Source organism: Nymphalis io, chromosome 27 (genome assembly GCF_905147045.1).
Source record: "Nymphalis io chromosome 27, ilAglIoxx1.1, whole genome shotgun sequence".
Taxonomy (NCBI): Eukaryota; Metazoa; Arthropoda; class Insecta; order Lepidoptera; family Nymphalidae; genus Nymphalis; species Nymphalis io.
In genome coordinates this window covers 5,836,381-5,857,447 of record NC_065914.1, presented here as the reverse complement: position 1 = coordinate 5,857,447, position 21,067 = coordinate 5,836,381, and the positions used below count along the sequence as shown (strand labels likewise).

At 35.1% G+C, this 21,067-nt stretch overlaps 2 protein-coding genes across 2 annotated transcripts in view; one reads left to right on the top strand and one right to left on the bottom strand.

Moving 5' to 3' along the window:
- Positions 1-693: 693 nt before the first annotated feature.
- LOC126778825 (dynein axonemal intermediate chain 7-like) overlaps positions 694-21,067 on the bottom strand; it is a 36,827-nt gene continuing 16,453 nt past the window's right edge. Inside the window, exons 17-24 of the mRNA XM_050502526.1 lie at positions 7,365-7,521; positions 6,452-6,594; positions 5,816-5,891; positions 5,057-5,210; positions 3,418-3,566; positions 2,376-2,445; positions 1,638-1,739; positions 694-843 (exon numbers count right to left, since the gene is read on the bottom strand). Coding sequence (XP_050358483.1) covers positions 706-843; positions 1,638-1,739; positions 2,376-2,445; positions 3,418-3,566; positions 5,057-5,210; positions 5,816-5,891; positions 6,452-6,594; positions 7,365-7,521 — 989 coding nt within the window. The 3' untranslated portion in view covers positions 694-705. The remainder of the gene's footprint in view (positions 844-1,637; positions 1,740-2,375; positions 2,446-3,417; positions 3,567-5,056; positions 5,211-5,815; positions 5,892-6,451; positions 6,595-7,364; positions 7,522-21,067) is intronic.
- Positions 11,285-20,823, top strand: LOC126778816 (toll-like receptor 3). The gene is made up of 8 exons (XM_050502514.1): positions 11,285-11,444; positions 13,833-13,984; positions 14,984-15,126; positions 15,726-15,900; positions 17,063-18,409; positions 19,079-19,212; positions 19,685-19,812; positions 20,233-20,823. The coding sequence occupies exons 1-8, from the start codon at positions 11,428-11,430 to the stop codon at positions 20,444-20,446; spliced, it is 2,310 nt and encodes a 769-aa protein (XP_050358471.1). The 5' UTR covers positions 11,285-11,427; the 3' UTR covers positions 20,447-20,823.

Genomic DNA, 21,067 nt, shown 5'->3' with positions numbered 1-21,067 from the left:
ATTTAGTTCTTGATTTTTATTTATAATTGCGTAAGTGTGTTAGTTTGTTACGCTTTCGTTTTAACTACTGAAGCGATCATTATGAAATTTTGGAGACACATTGTCAGGGTTACAGAGAAGCTCGGACTTAGAGATCCAAGGCCCCTAGGTCCTGACATTTCAGCATACCCCATTCCGAAGCACCATCCGAAGTGAAAAAAAAGTATTATATTTGGCTGGGCGGGCCACCTCGGTTCACGGTAGCATGCGAAAGCGATCCCGTGGCGCTCCTCGTTAAGACGGAAAGGGTACCGCTGGTTTTTTTAGTGGGTATTCTGATGTTCGGGGCGCACTCGGCGTTTTTCCGTTAAGGCGTTTTTCCAGCGTTAAAAAAAAAGCAAGGGCCACTTTGGCTGGCGGAGCCCTAGGCCGGTGCCTTGTAAGCCTAAATCAAAGGCTAACTAACATCTCCCAACACGTGGGCAGAAGCTAGTTGGAGTGATCATACTATCCTTATTAGTCCTTTAGGGATCTTATTCTTATTCTTTATCATTCTTATTATTTATTATCATAAGCCCCAATACCAAGATACCTGCGTGATTCATAAATGATAAATAACCAATGAGCGCCATCTATTGGTACATACATTCAACACTAAATAACAAAAATACAACGGTTTTAATTTGACCAATAAAACAATAATATTGTTTCAAATCGGTATTTATTTTACGAATAACTGCAAAGTTTCAACTCCTGTAACAAATCGAAAACCGTTTCAACCAGCCTGTACTTCATGTTGAAGGTCGCCCGTCTCGCGTCTACCGAACCGTAGGACATGTTCAGGGTGAACAGGTCTGGGTAGAACTGAAACGAAAAAAGATAAATATATATTTTACTGGTGGTAGGGCTTCGTGCAAGCTCGTTTGGGTAGGTACCACCCACTCATCAGATATTCTACTGCAAAACAACAGTACTTGATATTGTTGTGTTCCGGCTTGAAGGGTGAGTGAGCCAGTGTAATTACAAGTACAAGGGACATAAAATCTTAGTTCCTAAGGTTGTTGACATTTCTTACAATGCCAATGTCTACGGGTGTTAGTGACCACTTACCATCAGGTGGCCCATATGCTCGTCCGCCTTCCTATTCTATAAAAAAAAAAATTACACCCTCAGCGTATTTACAAAGTATGTTTACAATTAGTTTGAAAGTCTGTATAATTGGTATTATAAGTGTTTATTTAATTATACACTATTTATGTTTTGATTATCACTGAGTTAACTGATATAACCCTTACTCACACGTTGCCTTGTGGCGCTCTCAAAACTCTTAGCATTTATATTTGGATAAGACCATAGACAATTTACTTTTTAAAGATTTGACATATTCCAAACAGCTAAGTCGGTTTGAATTTGCATTATAAAACGAATAACGAGTCCTTCGATATTGATGATGCCCTCATGAAAGATGTCGGCCATGGCGGCAAATCTCAAGAGAAATTAGACAACTGCGTGCGTGAATACGGTTGACAAAATAAGAATAAAGAAAATGCTAAATAACCTGAATTATTTTGTCTTTGCATATTTATACACAGATAACCAATAAAATAGTAAAATAATAGTAGTTTACAAGTAAATTTATTAGTATATTTCATACGTACCTGCAAACCAACAGCGGGTTCCGTGTCAAATTCTTGCGACAGTTCAATACATTTGAGTATCGTGGCGTGCTGAGGCGTAACGTGCAACAGTTGAAATTTCGCCTGTAATCATAGAATTAATTGAATTCATCTTACAAAAGCTTGCAGTGCTATTCTGTTTGAACTCATTTCATTACTCACATTTGAAATGTTGATAACCGACTTATGGTGATTGTGGTGATGACTTATGGTGATACACTATTTTGATGCGTGTGTTCTTGAAATGTTATAATTATAAGGGTCAATGTCGCATATCGGCATATAAAATACTTTTAGTGAGATAAAAAATTGGGAGAGTTTATAATGTTTATTAAGCACAAGTGCATTCTCTTTTTTATAACAGGTAGGCGGACTCTCAGATTGACCGCTGGTGGTAAGTGGTCACCAGTGCCAATGAGCCACCAATTTAGAACTAAGTTATTATGTCCCTTGTGCCTGTAGTTAAAATCATTCGCCCTTCGTACTGGAACTCCACAATACAATGTACCGGTATTTCTTTATATAAAAGGGAGTGAGCGGATAGTGCACCTTTGTATTTTAGCGAGTTTTCAAATTGGCTGAAATAAGTCGATGTCGGAAAAAATGTTTACTGGCGTACGCAGTTTTAACCAAGGGTTATACGTATTACGATATAAAAGTTTCATGTAGACTTATAACAGTTAGCCAGTTAAGGTATAAATATGAGCCAAATTCTCTTGCCTCACGTTTCGTGTCAACCGACTCCCGTAACTGTATTATTATATTACGACTGCCGGCTGAGACGTTCCACCTGAAAAAAGACAAATATCATGGAATAACATTTAATCATGATATTAAGAATGATATCACAGCATATGTATCATTTATCAAGTACTTATATCATTATCAAGATCATAATATTTTCGATATCGGAGGCTAGAGACGCTCTTGAAATATGTACATTATCTATGATATATATATTCTATGTGACTGCCTCGTTGGTTTAGTGGCTTGATATAAGGCCGCAGACCCGGAGGTCCTGGGTTTAATTCGCAGGTCGGGCCAATAAAAAGTTATTGAGTTTTTCTGTCAGAAAAATTCTCAGTAGCAGCCCGGAGTCTGGAAGTTGGAAGTGTGTACAATCCCGTGCTTCGAAAAGCACGTAAAGCCGTTAGTCCTTCGCCTGAACTCTTTCCGGTCGTGTCGGATTGCTGTCCAATCGGATTATGAGAGTTAGGGAATAGTAAGTGCACCTGTGTTTGCGCACACACTTGTGCACTATAATATCTCCTGTGTAGTTGGCTAATTTCTCTTGAGATTGGCTGCCGCGACCGAAATCGGTCTGGAGGATATTATTATTATTATTCTATGTGATAATATGTTCTAATTGCTAAAAAAATATGATTAAAATGTTATAGAACTCAACTTGAATGTAGTATGTCTTTATTTGATTGATGCATTTTTATGTGTAAAAAAAAGAGGATTTTTTATAGAATAGCCATTGTACCCACCACCACGCATTGGAACAACGCGGTGGAGTAATCTTCAAAACTTTTTCTCAAAAAGGGTAGAAGACCTTAATCCACTAATGGGTCATTTACATGTTGTTACTTTAATTTTACTTTACAACAAAATAATTTAGTTTTTATTAAAAAGCAAAAATAGGTGCACTCTGTATTCCCTTACTCTCATAATCCGATGGTACGGCAAACCGACACGACCGGAAAGAGTTCAGGCGCGTTAATGATTATAACAATGATAATACAAATGCAAGTAAACCTACCTGCTCCACTGAAATTGATATGCCCTCGATAAGAACCCCATCGCGTGGTACAGGTGTCTCTCCATAACCCACTCCTTGGGGCTCGTGCCTTCAATGTGATTGTGGGCGTCGAAGTCTGGGAACATGTCACAGGCTGCTTCACGCATTATCTGAAATATATATTTTTTATGTTATAGGTGGGCGGGTGTATGGGCCACCTGATGTTAAGTTCCATAAGCCCATAGACATTGCCGATCTCGTCTGGGTAAGTGCCACCCACTCATTAGATATTAAGGATCACTCTCTTTTCAAATCGGAACGTAAGAAAACTGCTTTTTAGCGCAATGAGTGGTACCTACCCACACGGGCTTGCTCAAAGCCCTAATAAAATAAAGACTAAACGAACGGTATTTTTGACATATTTTGCCCGTCAATGAAATGTTGACATTACATAAATAAAATTTGATAAATTATGATAGTAAATACATAGAAATACATATTTGTGTCAATCTGGATGTCGTCAGCGAAACATGTATGTGGTTTTTCCATTTATCAATACAATCAATAGATTTAAAAACAAAAACTATTTATTATTAAACTATTAAAGTATAAAATGAGCCTAGAATTTAGAATACGTGAACATTAACCGAAGATGCCGGTTCAAACCGAAGAATTTTCATGTGCTTAATTTGTGTTTATAATTCATATCGTGCTCTGTGATGAAATCATCGTGAGCAGCCTACATGGTGTCGTCTGAAAAATCTGCGACATGGGTATTTATCAACCCGCATTGATGCAATAAGCCTACGTGCCAAACCTTCTTATCGAAATGACACGAGTATTAAGCCCAGCAAAGAGACATTTACGTATAAAAATAATAAATAATCTAAATTTATTAATTTTAAAATGACAATCAATTCGAGTGGCTACAAGTTCATTTGCTTATGTTATCACGTCTGTAATGATATATATGTAATTTCAATTCATTTATTTTAATCCATAATCAAAACAAGACAATCAGTAGGCTGCAACTACGTATTTGATTTTTTTGGGTAATTTTAAAAAACTGTGTGTGCAAACAGCATTCTCGTCTGTTGAAAGAGTTAGTCGCAGGATCAAAGACTTTTGGTCCTTTCCGAGGCACAGGAGTGTACAAGCTTCCAACTTTCAGTCATCGACCTGGGGCTTAAACCCAGGAGCTCGGGATCTGCGATCTCTTATCTAGCCACTAGACCAAAATGACGGCATTGCAACACCGAGCATTTATTATTTACAGGAAGTTATATCGTCAATATGCGTGACGCGAAAAATTTACTTAGATCTGTCTTTATAAAGATTTAATGGCTACTAAAATTACTGACATTAATATACCGCCGATCTATGGAGGATTGATGCTTATGACTTTTGCCTTGTCTTAATTTCGACGAAGTATCTGTAAAGTGTCTTTTAATGTAATGTTCTTTTAAAAAAAATATGATTTTTTAAACTATATTAGGTATATAATAAAATTCAATTTTACAGATGTGCAATATATACTACTTACGACTTACGAGTATATAATGTAATCCCTGCCGCGTCATATAGTTTCTATCCACTAGAGGACCAGAATTGGGAAAGATAGAACTTCCTACAGAAATTAAAGTATACGGTTTATTCATACCTGCACCATTCTCTTCACACTGTACGGCTTATCGAAGTGTTGCTTCAGAGCTGGCGTTGTGGCGTTGGCGATCCATTTCAATTTTACAGTATTACCGATACAAATCCACGTTATAGTCAAACAAACTCCGGTCACCGTTACTATAACGCCTTTACTGAAATAATTACATTCTCAAGTAAATAATAATAATAATAATGTCCTCCAGACCGATTTCGGCCACGGTGGCCAATCTCAAGAGAGATTAGCCAATTACGCAGGAGATATTATAGTGCACAAGTGTGTGTGCAAACACAAAACCCTTTACACTCTCTATTCCCTTACTCTCATAATCCGATGGGACGGCAATCCGACACGACCGGAAAGAGTTCAGGCGCAGGACCAACGGCTTCACGTGATTTCCGAGGCACGGGAGTGTACACACTTCCAGCTTCTAGACTCCAGGCTGCTACTGAGAATTTTCTGACAGAAAAATCCAATAGCTTTTTATTTGCCCGATTTGGGAATTGAACCCAGGACCACTAGGTCTGCGGCCTTACATCAAGCCACTAGACCAACGAGGAGAGGCAAATAATAATATACATACATCATTTCAAATAATACTAGCATAGCCCGTTTTTAATATACCTATTTACTGCGACACTACTATTTTAATTTTTTTTTTCAGTAAGAAAAAAAAGAAAAAAAAGTGCCTTCTATTATGAAAACGAGTTAATTTAATGAGATGATTTTGTTTAAAAAAATGAGTTGTCCCGTTCTTACCTATTTGGGTCTGGTCTGATATCCCATCCCTGGTATGGCATATTACCATATCTGAGCGATGCTATACCAATTGGCCCTTTAACATCACAAATAATTTATATTAACTCTATATTTTTAATTTAATTAAAAAATGGTTTGCAGACTTCCAAATGCCACTTGATGGTACGTGGTCACCACCGCCAATAGACATTGGCACTGTCAAAAATATTAACAGCCACTTCCATCGTCACCGCACCACCTATTTTGGAAACTAAGATATGCTGATATGATGGTATTGCTGTAGAATATATGATGAGTTGGTGGTACCTACCAATACGCCGTCAACCATGAGATCTAAGATGTTTTGCCAGATATACTCTCGATCACTCTTTCCATCAACCGTAAAATACAATATCCCAGCACAAAATATACTGATTGATATTTTAAACAGATTATTTACTATGAATGCACATATGTTATATGTTATGAGTTATATATATTATGAATTCGCGAACGCGACCATTCAAATGACTATTATATATTCTCAGGAGTAACAATATATGCAATCACATACATATAATATATAATATACAACATATGTTGTCAGTGGGAGATCAAGAATCTCTAGATCATGAATAGATAAAAAGAAATACACACACAGTACACCAGTCCTGAACTGCACGGTGAGCTTATCTTCATTGAACTTGTAATCATTCACGTAGTTGCTGGTCCAAAGATTCCTGGCCTCCTGCCACTGGCATATCACGGGCGGTTCTGTCCACATGACGTCATGGGGAAGGCTGGAGTGATATAATTAATATATAGGCAAAACCTAACGGAAAATAAATTGCGAAACGGTAGCACTTCTGGGTTTAGGCCTCCTATCCTATTGTGGAGAAGGCTTGGAGCTTATTCCAACGCACAGTTCAAATAGTGTTGATATGTTTGTGGCATATTCATCCGACATGCATCAAGCACATACAAATTCAGTGGTGCTTGCATGGGCTTGGATCTGTAATCGTTGACTAAAATGCTCGTGTACTGTTATATGTCGAACAGCTTCAGCCAAACGACAACATGATTTTAAAGCAGTTTATTTATATAACAAAATAAATAAAATAAAATATACCCCTTATGTAATCGTGAAACTAAGGTAATTATTAAAAATTGGCTACTAGGACTAGATTATGAACAAACTGAACTGTTGTTGCTATAATATTTTGTGAAACAAATTACACATATACACACACGCACTCACACACTCACACACACACACACACATACATACACACGCGAAAACACACCATACCTACACACTTCACACAAATCTTCTGACACTCCATTCTAGTATACAGTAAGAAATGATTATTTATCTATTATTTTTTATTTATATAGAACGATATGTCACTAAAATATGAGGGAGGACACTGATTTCTGTAATACAGGTCTTTGAGCCTAGCTCAGAAATCAGGGACTTCATTATAATTTGTTACTTTTTATGTGAACAAAGATTATTATTATTATTATTAGCTTCGATATTAATTGTCCGTTATATTAAAAAAAAACTTACTCTATACAAACTAAAGCGAGCTTCTCATATTGAGCCTCGACCTTCTTCAGCTCGGCTTCAATTTCCTCAGGAGTTCTGGTGACTCCGGGAGGAGGTGGCGATGGGGCCCTGTATTGTACTTGGTATTTCATTGGCTGTAATCGTTTGGGGATTTGTACTGTAATACAAGAATATTGAATTCAAATTTTGGATATATAAAAATGTTAGTGTTATACCTATTTGAAATCAAAATACTTTGACAACGTTCGATCGATGATCATGAAAGTATGATACATATATACTTTGAAACTCTTTACTAGATACTAGAGTACGAGTGGCAGCCCTGTTTCAGTTTTTATTTTTAAATAGCTTCCGCGCGCGGCTGCGCCTGCGTATGTGAGAAGAGGGTGAGATGTTAATTAGCCTATATAGTAAACAAGGATACGAGCTATCTCTATGCCTAATTTCATCCAAATCCGTTCAGTAGTTTTTGTGTGAAAGAGTAACAAATATACATCCTCACAAACTTTAGCGTTTATAATATTAGTAGGATGTATATAATTTGTCCTTGTTGCACGTTTTAAACATGTCGAAAGCATATTTTTGGGTAAAAGCATTCTCTTTTTTGTTTATATTTAAAATAAAACTGTCACATTTATTTTTACAAGCAAAGCAAAAAAATATACTTTGACAAATCAGAATTTCAAAATCGGAATCAATTTTTTTTTTATTTTTTTTTTCTAACGCTCATTCTGTTTAAAAACATTGTCTTTGTAAGCCAGATGACGTAATTTTTTTTTGTATTCTATCAATTCTATCTTTATGTAATTGATAGCGAGGACTCCATGCGACCGAACAATATTCAAGTCTGCTTCTTATCATTGTGGTAAGCAGTGATATTTTGGTTGACGACCTTTTAAACTCTTTTGAAGCTCTTAAAATAAATCCTAATAATTTGAGTGATTTTTTAATTATATTATCTACATGGGATATAAAACTAAATTTATGATCTAGAATAATCCCAAGATCGCGTATTTGATTGACTTTCTTTAAGACATTACCTTTAATACTGTAATCAAAATTTAAGTTTTTTATCTTTCTACTGAAGGTAAGGCTGATCACACCATACCGAAAGCCTGTCTAGATCACTTTGGATATTCTTAGAGGACATCATTTATCCTATTTATATTTACATTTATTTATTAGTTTGTTTTAATTATATCATATTATTACAGCACCACCTACCTCATACCCTATGAGTTATTCCTTACACCGTTGTTTGCCTGGAAGAGATCGCTATGTAGCGATAAGGTCGCCAAAATTGTACTTTTATTTATGCTGTATACATGTTTTATATTTTTCTCTTTGTGGTTTACAATAAAAGTATAAAGTAAAATAAGTAAAGTACAACAGAGCTATTAGCAAGTCGCAAGGAATATGTAAATTCTAAGGTTTGTTTTCTGCTTCGATTGGAATAGGCTATAGTTTCGTGAATCCAAAAATGACATTTAAAAGATACACGCATCAGTTTTTAACAATTCACGTGTGTAATGCAATTGATTTCTGGTCGCAGATCTTCATCTTGTTATGAATTATCCTGCCACGTAGATTTATAAATTGATATAATACATATAATATGTTACATATAATTTTCTAAATATACAACTACTTATTTTTTTATCGTTTCTTGTTCCAAGCACATTATTCAGATGTGATCTTGGCCTGTCACGGCGATTGAGTAATTATAAATCTATCCTCGTTATTTAGTAATACCATAACAATAAAATATTTAAAAAATAATTACAAGCCTCACTTGTACAAGTTACTCAGCAGCTGTTCAGTTAAACACTGATTAACTCTCTCTGTCATTATTGATTTGACATTCGAAAGAAGAAGACAGCATTGTTTAACACATTCGCTAAACAACGTTTATAAATATGGCCGTTAATTACGCGCAATTTAATCGTAAATATATTTACGAGTACGAGTTCTACCGTGGCACCAGTTCTACAGAAACAGCTCGAAGGATTAATGATGTGTACGGCGCTGGTGTCGCAAAACAAAGCACAGTACATTTTTGGTTTCAACATTTTCGTTCTGGAAATTTCGACTTTTAGAATCAACACCGTGGACGGCCGAAGACCGAAGTGGAAAATGAAGAATTAAAGGCTATTGTGGAAGCGGATCCATCACAAAGATCATCAGAGATAGCTGCAGGCTTCGGGGTAAGTAATAAAACTGTATTAATCCACTTGAAGCAAATCGGGAAAGTAAAAAAACTTGAACGATGGGTACCTCATGAATTGAGTGAATCGAACACTGCAAACACGCGTCGACTGCTGTGTTACTTTGCTCAACCGTCCAATCATGAAGGGATTTTAAATCGAATAATTACTTGTGACGAAAAGTGGACACTGTACAATAATTGGAAGCACTCGTCACAATGGCTGAACCCTGGAGACCCGCCAAATCCTGCCCTAAACGAAAATTGACTCAGTAAAAAGTTAGTTGTGAGTGTTTGGTGGACTAGCGCCGGTGTCGTTCACTACAGCTTTCTAAAATCGGGCCAAATGATTACGACAGATATCTATTGTCAGCAACTGCATACCATGAAGGAAGAACTAGCTAATAAACAACCGAGATTGGTCAATCGCTCTAGGCCACTGCTCTTCACGACAACGCAAGACCACACACTGCACAACAAACAACCACTAAGTTAGATGAGCTACAATTAGAATTGCTGACAGATTACCATTTTTTCCGGAATTTGGACAACTTCTTACAGGGAAAAAAAAATCAACTCCGATGCGGCAGTCCAAACCGCCTTCAAAGAGTTTATTGATTCTCGCCCCCATGTTTTTTTTTTTAGTAAAGGGGTCAATGAACTACTTATGAGATGGCAAAAGTGCATAGATAACAACGGTATACGTTGATTAATTAAATATATTTTACAAAAAAAAATTGACTTTATATTCCTCCCGTACAAAACGCCAATTTCATATGTATGGACCTAATATTAACCAAATGTTTACGTCATCGTAACCGGGCAATATGCATCTGAGTATAAGTTAAATCCCCAATTTTATCTTTATCTCTCTTAAGCGTACAGCTTCGTCAATGACGTCACTATTGACGTCATATAGCAACTTGTAAATGTCCATGTTGGGCAAAGGCACCTTCTCCTAAGGAGAAGGTTTGGCGCACTCTAATGCGTGTTGTTGGGTACACATGCGGCCGAATTTCTTCTGCAGATGAGATTTCCTAACGAACCTAAACCGCCGATAACGAGGTGAATTATAAACAAATTATACGCGAATTGACTTCGTAAGGGATGGTTAATATTTCTCACAGTGACAATGTCTATAGTCAGTGGCTATTTACCATCGCCCATTTACCTGGGTTCCTTCAAACGAGGCGTGAAGAGGCATCTTGCGGGCCGTGCAGAACATTCTCGACTGTACTAGCCGTCGTCGCGTTTGGACAACTACCACTTCATCAGTTGGAGTGGAGTCATTTGCTTTCCCGGAATATAAAAAAAAAGCTTACCAACCTACTTGAAAAAAACAATTGTTCGGTTTTCTTCTGAACACATAGATTATTTTTATTTTACCTTAACCTTTTACTTTACTTTTAACTGTACCTTTCGCGATCATATTTAATAAGAATTTTCTGTTATGTATCCATGCGTGTTCTTTGACATGAAGATGCTTCTAGATAATTCAGTGCGAGAATAAGAAGACTTATGTAATAAAGTTGCCATTTAATTTATTTATGAAGACGGATAATCTGTTCTATTAAAAGATAAACGTTTGATAAACATAATATGTATCTCGATCGCGACCAATCATTGTCAATATTAGATTACGTTTTGTATTTTATTTATAAGATAAGATAAATAAATGAAACGGATAGATTTTACTCTTTTATTTTTACGACTCGTGTACGCCGTATAAGTTATATTATTAATGATCAAAACACGTGTTTATGTGTTTATTTATGTGTAAATTTTTTTTTTGATTACTCGTCAGTCAAAATGTTACAAGTTTTCGTTAGCTGACAAATAGGGATTGATGGATTTTGTACAATGTTTTTATACGAAATGTAAGTTTTTTTTATTTCATTTCAAGGTTATTGTAATCATTTTGAAGTTTTAATAGCAAGTCGTCTCATTTCTCTGTATTAAGATTAGTTCTTAAACATGATTTATTTTCAAAATTATGATGTCATAGCCGATTTTGGTCATGGCGGCCATTCAAAGAATCTAGGCAACTGCGCAGGACATATTATAGTGGACTTGTAATATATTTATAAGCATACTCTTCTTGATTAAATTTTTTTTTATATAGAATAGGTAGGCGGACGAGCAAATAGGCCATCTTATGTAAAGGTCATAGTGCCTATAGACATTGGCATTGAAAGAAATGTTAACCATTGCTTACATCGCCAATGCGCCACTAACGGCATAACGTTCTTTCTGAGGCACCGAATTTAATTGTCTTTAAACGAACCCAGATTCCAGGCTACTGAGAATTTTTCGAATCACAGACTATGTAACTATTTTATATACTTATTTATGTCGTCAATGTGAACAAAACTTTAAGATAATAGAAACAAACATTTCCTAAATTGTTTTGGTTAGTATGACGTATTTAGTACATATATAAAGATATAGATGATAACAACAAGTGTCAATTATTGTACACCTCAAACATATATAAAAATTAAATGGAAAATTTAAAACCCTCGATCGACAAGTCATCCCCTTCCCCCATAACTAATTCGAACAGCCAATTTTGTAATACACAAATCAAATCCTGATGAAGCCGAGATGGCCCTGTGGTAAGAACGCGTGAATCTTAACCGATGATCGTGAGTTCAAACCCGGGCAAGCACCACTGAATTTTCATGTGCTTAATTTGTGTTTATAATTCATCTCGTGCTTTACGGTGAAGGAAAACATCGTGAGGAAACCTGCATGTGTCTAATTTCACTGAAATTCTGCCACATGTGAATTCTACCAACCCGCATTGGAGCAGCGTGGTGGAATAAGCTCCAAACCTTCTCCTCAAAAAGAGGAGAGGAGGCCTTTAGCCCAGCAGTGGGACATTCACAGGCTGTTACGGAAAATCAAATCCTTTCATTTGATACCCCAGTTGGATATATTCGCTTACTGTCGTTTATTCATCTCCTCTTCCAGCCCCCATAACTATTAAACGGCTGAATCAATTTTCTTTAAACATAGCCTAAAACATTCAACTAAGAATCCTTTCAAACAAAATCAACTAAATGATAATCGGTTCATCCGTTCGAGATCTACGATCTCATGTAGACAGACAAACAGAGATACAGACACACACGTCAAACCGACATAGGCTGCCTATAGAGGCCCATTAAAAATACAAATTAAAAAAAAAAACATATAACACATCTCGTTTTGCGTCAGGGGTTGAAAAACAGAAAATGCTTAGGACTAAAAACTTAAAATATATGTATTTGTTGTACAACGAGTCATCGCTTCCAGAATCCAATCTGAGAGAGATTTTATAAACATAAAGGCGGGGTGCTTCCATAAACTTACATACATATATAAAAATATTATATATTTGACTATTATATTTGATTTACAAATAGAAATAATAATAATTTAATATTATCATGTTTACGAAGTCATATGAACCGGATATAAATATGTTAAAGAGATCTAATAAATACACATAGTATATATATAATACTTTGTAAAGTATTTTCGTATTTATTTTGTCATCGTTGATTTCGATCATATTAATTTATTAAATAGTATATATATCTAGAAAATGTAATATTCTAAAAACGAATTCTCATAAATTATTTCAATTAATACTCTATATAGTTAGTATACAGTAACAGTAACAGTCTGTTAATGTCCCACGGCTGGGCTAAAGCCTCCTCTCCTTTTTGAGTAGAAGGTTTGAGGCTTATTCCACCACGCTTCTCCAATGCGGGTTGGTATATTAAGGGTAAGTTTTCGAGATTATTCTAAAACACATCTCCACATTGAGTTTTCTCATGATGTTTTCTTTGAACGCTGTAACAGTAACAGTAACAGCCTGTGAATGTCCCACTGCTGGGCTAAGGCCTCCTTTCCCTTTTTGAGGTGAAGGTTTGGAGCTTATTCCACCACGCTGCTCCATTGCCGGTTGGTGGAATACACATGTGGCATAATTTCAATGAAATTAGAAACATGCAGGTTTCCTCACGATGTTTTCCTTCACCGTCAAGCACGAGATGAATTATAAACACAAATTAAGCACATGAAAATTCAGTGGTGCTTGCCCGGGTTTGAACCCACGATTCATAAGATTCACGCGTTCTAACCACTAGGCCATTTCGGCTTTTTTTTAGTTATATTTAGTTATAGTTAGTATGCTATAAACATTTATCATCGAGTTACTCAATATGATAATCAGTGTGGACTTATTTAACTGTCATTACCGCAATTATTTTTTCCAGCCTTTGCTGTTTATTATGTGTAGCTGCAGCGACTGCTGAACCCAACCATGATAAAAGGGATTGGAAGAGCGATCCAAAAGACACAACATGTCTAACTGGTTATATGACGGACGTACAGACATGGGTCGACAAATATGGGAGATTGAATGACGGTGAGTTTATGGTTGTATAGCCTATTCCAACCACATGAAATACACGAAGAAATTGATGCGATATCATTGAGTTATCTATGATTTTCATGATGGATTAGTGAAAAATTAGAGTTATGAATATCAGCGAAATTATTATCAGAACTTTAAAAGTAAATTTAAAGTTAATAGTAATTAGTAATTAAGTAGTTGAATGTTGTACTATAAATAAACAGTTGAACTATTAGCAAATCGCATGGAATATTTAAATCTAACGTTTGTTTATATCTATCTCCTTCTAAGATTGGAATGAGCTATAGAAACGACTATTTAAGTGTTTTGACATTTGTTAATCGTAATCGTGAGGAAAATGACATGCGTCCGATGAATTTCTACTATATATGTATCCACCAAACCGTATTGGAATGTGGTGGAATAAGCTTCAAATCTCCTCAAAATATATCTAATATATATAAATAGATAACATGTTAAGCTAAGAATATTGTCATCAATATGACAAATAATTGCTTACAGCAATATATATGCATGATTGTGTGATGACAGCCTCTTTGGTCTAGTAGATAAGGTCGCAGATCCCGATCCTGGCTTCTAACTCCCAAGTCGGGTCGATAAAAAGTTATTCGGTTTTTTTTTCATCGAAAAATTCTTAGTAGCAGCGCGGTGTCTAGAAGTTTTATATGTCGTGCCTCGTGAAAGCAGCAAAAAAGAGCCGTTGGTCCTGCGCCTGAACTCTTTCATGTCGTGTCAGATCACCGTGGCGGATCGTCCTATCGGATTATGAGATTAAAGGAATAGAGAGTGCACCACCACCAAGAGTGTTCGCAAACACACTTGTGCACTATAATATGTTTTGCGCAACCTTATACCACAAGACCAACGAGGCAGTCAACGGATATAAGATACTCCATGACTAAGTTTAAAAAAATCAATATTCAAAATAACTTGCACAATCTTAAAACTAACTAAATATTTAGGTATATCTGTAATCATAATATTTTTCAGGTACCAAGGCGTCGAGTATAATCATTTCATCTCGTGAAGACGTCAGCAAATTGCAAGAGAAAGTAGCTAATTTCAAATGCACTAAAGATCAACGGATTATGTACATGAGTATGGTCAACTGTGGACTGACTCGTGTTCCAGCGGTGAGTTAATGAAGGAACTTTATAATTGAAACTGATTTGCCTTGTATTCCTTAATTCACAGTTCTGTGTGGATAGTTACGGGCGGTAACTTATCAAATATTATATCGCCAAACAGCCATACTTATTATTTTTCCGGTTTGAAGAGACATAACATCTGGGTTCCCAGTTTTGGCGCATCGACAATTTAATTTGGTGAGTGAGCCAGCCTTTTAAGCCGGAACAAAACAAAAATAGTATTGTTTAGCGATGATGAGTGGTTGGTATCTATCCAGAGCGGCTTGTTTTCTAAACAATATTCGCATGGCGAAATGATCGTGAAAACATTAAAACCGTATAAACTTGATTGATTTTATGCAAATTCATTTAATTTATCAGAAAAAAAGTAGTTTAAGAAATTATGAGATGTGTGATGAAAGATGACGATGATGGTGATTATGAAGATGATGATAATATTGCATATGATGATTTTTATTAATACCCAACTCATGTCCGGCATATGATAGAATGGTCCTTAAACTTTCGGTTACGATTTGTGGGCCACATGGTGTTCCAAAACCTCAAACTTTTACCAGAAATAAAATACCTATTCTTTGTTTCAGATTTTTAAATTGAAAGACAATTTAGAGCGTAGTTTAGCATTTACCCTGGTATACTTAACGTTATACGGGAATAACTTCGGAAATCTGGATTATAACGAGACATATGACGTTATATTAAATGCGACGGGAACAAATGAGATTAATATAAATACGAATATAACAACCTATAGAAAACGTAAGCTTGCTTATACTTTTCATTACTTGTATATGATTGGCACCTTCCGATTGGCCAAAGACCTCTTCTTGAGGGAAGATTTGGATAACTTTACTTCAATACGGTTTAAGCACACGTGGTTGAATTTCCACCGACACAGAGGTCACCTTACGATGCTTTTTCGCCGTCTATCACAATTATTGAACATTCAGTTGCAATCAGCGTCTTCGGATAACGATAACGTGTTCTAACCACTTGACAGTCCTGTTGGCGTGGTTGGTAGATACTTGCCTTTCACGCCGAAGGTTGTGGGGTCCATTCCCACTCAGGACAGACATTTGTATGCATGAACATACTGTTTATCCTGAGTTTGAGTGTAATTAACTATATAAGTATGTATTTACAAAAGAAAAGTAGTATATGTAGTATATCAGTTGTCTGGTTTCCATAGTACAAGCTCTGCTTAGTTTGGGATGAGATGGCCGTGTGTGAATAATGTCCCAGGATATTATTATATAATAATTATATAATATCTAATAGATGATCATGTATAAATAATGTTGGTAAAGACAATGTGAGTTTTATTTGAAGGCCATATTCTAGCAATATTCGACCTTTTTTTTATAGAATAGGAAGGCGGACGAGCATATGGGCCACCTGATGGTAAGTGATCACCAAACGCCCTTAGACATTGGCATTGTAAGAAATATTAACCATCGCTTACATCACCAATGCGCCACTAACCTTGGGAACTAAGATGTTATGTCCCTTGTGCCTGTAATTACACTGGCTCACTCACCCTTCAAACCGGAACACAACAATACCAAGTACTGCTGTTTTGCGGTAGAATATCTGATGAGTGGGTGGTACCTACCCAGACGAGCTTGCACAAAGCTCTACCACCAGTAAAAACTATTATTGGACATTTTTAATGAAATTGTTCTTGTTTTATTTCATATGAATAATATGTTTTGTTTAATGTTTTAAATAAAGGCATAGGTTTGACTTAAATATCCTCAATTTATATATTAAATATTAGTATTTTCGTAACTAATAATGATTCTTGATTACCTATAGCTTATTTACGTGTGCATTTTTGACATGGTTTTGAATGATACATGTTACAGATATAGGAATAATACATTTAAGTAAATGAATGTAACTTAATTGTTATTATTTTCAGAATTGACCTTGTGGTCAGTGGGATTTCAAGCCTTCACGTTCAGCAACTTGAGGGAACTAGATCTACGGTCGTGTTCCATACAAGCTTTGGGTAGTCACACATTCCAAAGGATGCCCAAGCTGAAAAATCTTTACTTAGGAGAAAATAATATACACTACATAGAAACTAACGCTTTTAGATCTCTAACGGCTTTAAAACATTTAGATTTAAGCAGAAACTATGCTTACGATGAAAGTGGACAGCCTAGGGACATGTATTTCGAATCTTTGGACATATTCCAAAATTTAAATTTGGAATCTTTAGACTTGTCATTTACATGTTTTGGACAGCGTAATATTAACATACTAAAGAGTATTGAGAAGAAGCTTAAACGATTATCAATTTGTTACTCCGGCCTGAACAGAATAAGAGATGATAGTTTTCACTTTCCCTCGATGAGATACCTCGACATCTCTGGTAATTACGAAATACTGAGCACACCGCATGTATTTAAAGAATTAAATAATTCACTACAAATTCTATTCGCTGATAACGTAGCGCTGCGTAATATGGACATTTTTGAAAAACTAACAAATTTGGAAATTTTAAAATTGAGCAACAACGAAATAATATCTATACCAAAACGCGTGGCGAACAGCTTGAAAAAATTACAAATACTCGATTTAGATAACAATAGAATAGTATCTTGGTTTAACGATTTGATTACTTTCATGAAGAACTTGAAACTGCTATCATTGAAAAGTAACAATATCAATGTTGTAACCAGAGAAATGTATTACGATCTAGAAAACCTTACTTATATATCTTTATCTGGGAATTTCTTGATTTGCAATTGTCACGCGAGGGATATATACGAAGTTGGTTTGAGAAATGAATTAAAACAAAAGACAACATTAATAACAGGACTAAATGATAATACGCGAAACCCCTTATCATTCCACATAGGATTTAAATATTTCAACGATATAATACATAAAAGGAATAATCTAACGGACATATGTAAAGAAACTAAAAAATGTAACAATGTATATAGTCCAGTACTAGTTGGTAACTATTTACTATTGGACACTAATGATTTCACCCATATGTATGAATGTTTAATTGTAACTGACGGTGTAACGAAATCGGTATCAGAGATAGATTCGTGTTATGAAAAACGTCGAGAGTTTGATATGCCAGACGATTATATACGATATTGGAATAAATTTTTACTTTTCATCATACCGGGTGTGCTGTTCCCAATATTGTGTTTCGTCTTTATATTCAGAAAGAACTTGAGGTATTTCGTGATAACAATGAGAAACTCGGCCATGCTTAGTTTGATTAATAAGAAAGACGTCTGTGTTGGTGAGTACATTTTCTTAACGAATAATTACATATGGTAAATTCGATTTTAGCTTTATATCTATTGTTGTATTGTTGTAGTTTCTCGTCGCAAATTTAATGAGAATAATTGTCTTGTACGGTTTTCTGCACAATAAAATATTATTACATAATTCTCATAAGCCAGCAACATACCTGCAAGCCCCCTTCAGGCGTTGCAGGTGTCCATGGGCAGTGGTAGTCACTTTCCACTAGGAAAGCCTCCTGTTCGCTTGTATTAAAAAATAATAATTCGATGAGTCGGCAAATCGAATCCAAACAGAAAAGTTTAGGTTCCAACGGCTTTACAAAAGGCTTTAGTTTAAGGCCGTTATTTTCTCATAAAAGTGTATGACACGCCATTGGTACGAAAGTTCTCGTGAATCACTGTAATGTAAAAATATTAATGCTATAAGACTTACTACCAAGATTTATTTTATATAATGTCATTTACAGCGGTGGAAAGGTGAAGCTCATTTACTTTTATAATAATAGGATACAATAATTTTCTTGTTTATTAGTATATAGAGTATTATTTAAATAAAATCATGTTGTATAGGAGTTGCCAAGTATTTATAATATTAGTGTCATCATGAAAATATGATCTGACTCAGTTCTGAAGTTGAGTTTTAATTCAAAGATTGTCTCTTTCAGATGGATCCATTTTTAACTATGATGTATTTGTTTCGTACTGTAACGAGGACAGGGCTTGGGTATTGGACCAGCTCCTGCCACACGTCGAAAGAGATTGCAATGTCAGCGTTTGCCTTCACGAAAGAGACTTTCAGGTGATGTAGAATCTATTTTATTGTTAATAAAGTTTCAGAATTTTTAGGGTTTTTAATAATTGTTAACAAGACAAAAAGCAAGGCCAAGATGTTAAATGAATATCACAATTTTAAATTGGAGTATATGAGCATCATAATATGCTTAAATTGCGTTCAACCTTCAACTCGTGCTTGGTGAAGAAAAACATCTTAAGGACCCAAAAAATATGTGTTAGGTGAAAGAGGTACGTTAAACAGCGTGGTGTAATAAGCTTCAACACTGCTTCTTAATTGGAGACGAGATCTTCCTCCAACATGACAGCTGTGGGATATGAACACCTAATATTTTGAGGAGTAATTCGTTTTATTTTTTTATTTCGAGTTTAGTTTTATATTTAAATAAATTACAAATTTACAAACAAACTCACTTTCGAATTTATAATATCAGTTATGATAATTAAATACTAATTTGATCCTTATTGACATATTGCAGGTTGGCCTTTCAATCTTAGAGAACATAGTCTCCTGCATGGACCGGTCCCGATCCATTATGCTTATCATATCAAAGAGATTCTTGCTGAGTCAGTGGTGTCAGTTTGAGATGCATCTCGCTCAGCACAGGTAAAATGCAATTTTCATTAAGTAATCTGACTTTCATGACATTACATTTGATAATATGCTCAGAAAGTCTTAAAAAACATAATGCAACTAATTAATATTATAATGTCGAATTCAGTCGAGTTGTCGTATAAACCTAAAGATCACAAGGTCCTGGACCCAAATCCTGGGTTGGGCCAATAAATGTTTATGGTATATTGTCAAAAAAAAAAAACTAAGTAGCTTCGCGAAGGACAAACCCTTTAGACTTGCACGTTATCTGTGCCAGATTGCCTTTAAAACGGACTGTAAAAGTAAAGAAATATATAACGTACTTGTTTTCAAAGAAAAGGGGTGTTTTTAAATCTTAATTTGTAGTATTATCAAAAGTTTTAAATCGATGAACATAACATATTTAAAATATCATTTTACTATTTCTTACAGATTGCTAGAAACTCGTAGAGAAGATTTAATTCTGATCCTTCTAGAAGAAATACCGAGACGGCTCCGTCCAAACACACTTCACTATCTCATGCTCACAAAGACTTACATAGTATGGCCAAAAGATGAGTCAGAACATAGTTTATTTTGGAAAAGAATGAAAAAGAGTTTAACAACGCATAAACTGAAACAGCAAGATAATGTGTCTTTAGCCTAAAATACGATCAGTTCTAGAACTGCGACGAAAAAATTTTACAGCAATAGGATTAGACGACAAAATTAAAAAGTGACTCAAGATTTAGAAAAATCTAAATGAATGCAAGAGCATTTTAATCTTGTTTTATTGTCTGCTAGCTTGCTTTCGAAAACTACAAAATTGCGTTTATTTTCTCGATTCACTCAATTTTCTTATCGTGCGATGACATTACAACAAAATCTAGATTTACGACCGATTGGAGTCGATTGATAGTAAACAAATGACTGTTTTATAAAGCCAATATGATATCACTGGCATTGCAATGTATGCTGTGCTAACTAATATTAGCTAAACTAATATATTCGTCATTGTATATTATGTAAAAATTATAAATCAACTGTACTTATGTTTTGTTATTTATTGGTTATAAGTTCCTAAATAAACTGTTTTTTTTTTTGTTATCACAAGCTTTTATCATTACTGATTTTATTATTTTTATCGCGCAATACATTATAATAACAGCGAGTAGTCCCAGTTTTATTGTACGATAAAAAAAATTCAAATAAATTAATTGATATAATTTACTTTCAAGGTAATTAAATATAAATTTGATATTTATTTGTAATAGACGAGATGGCCCAG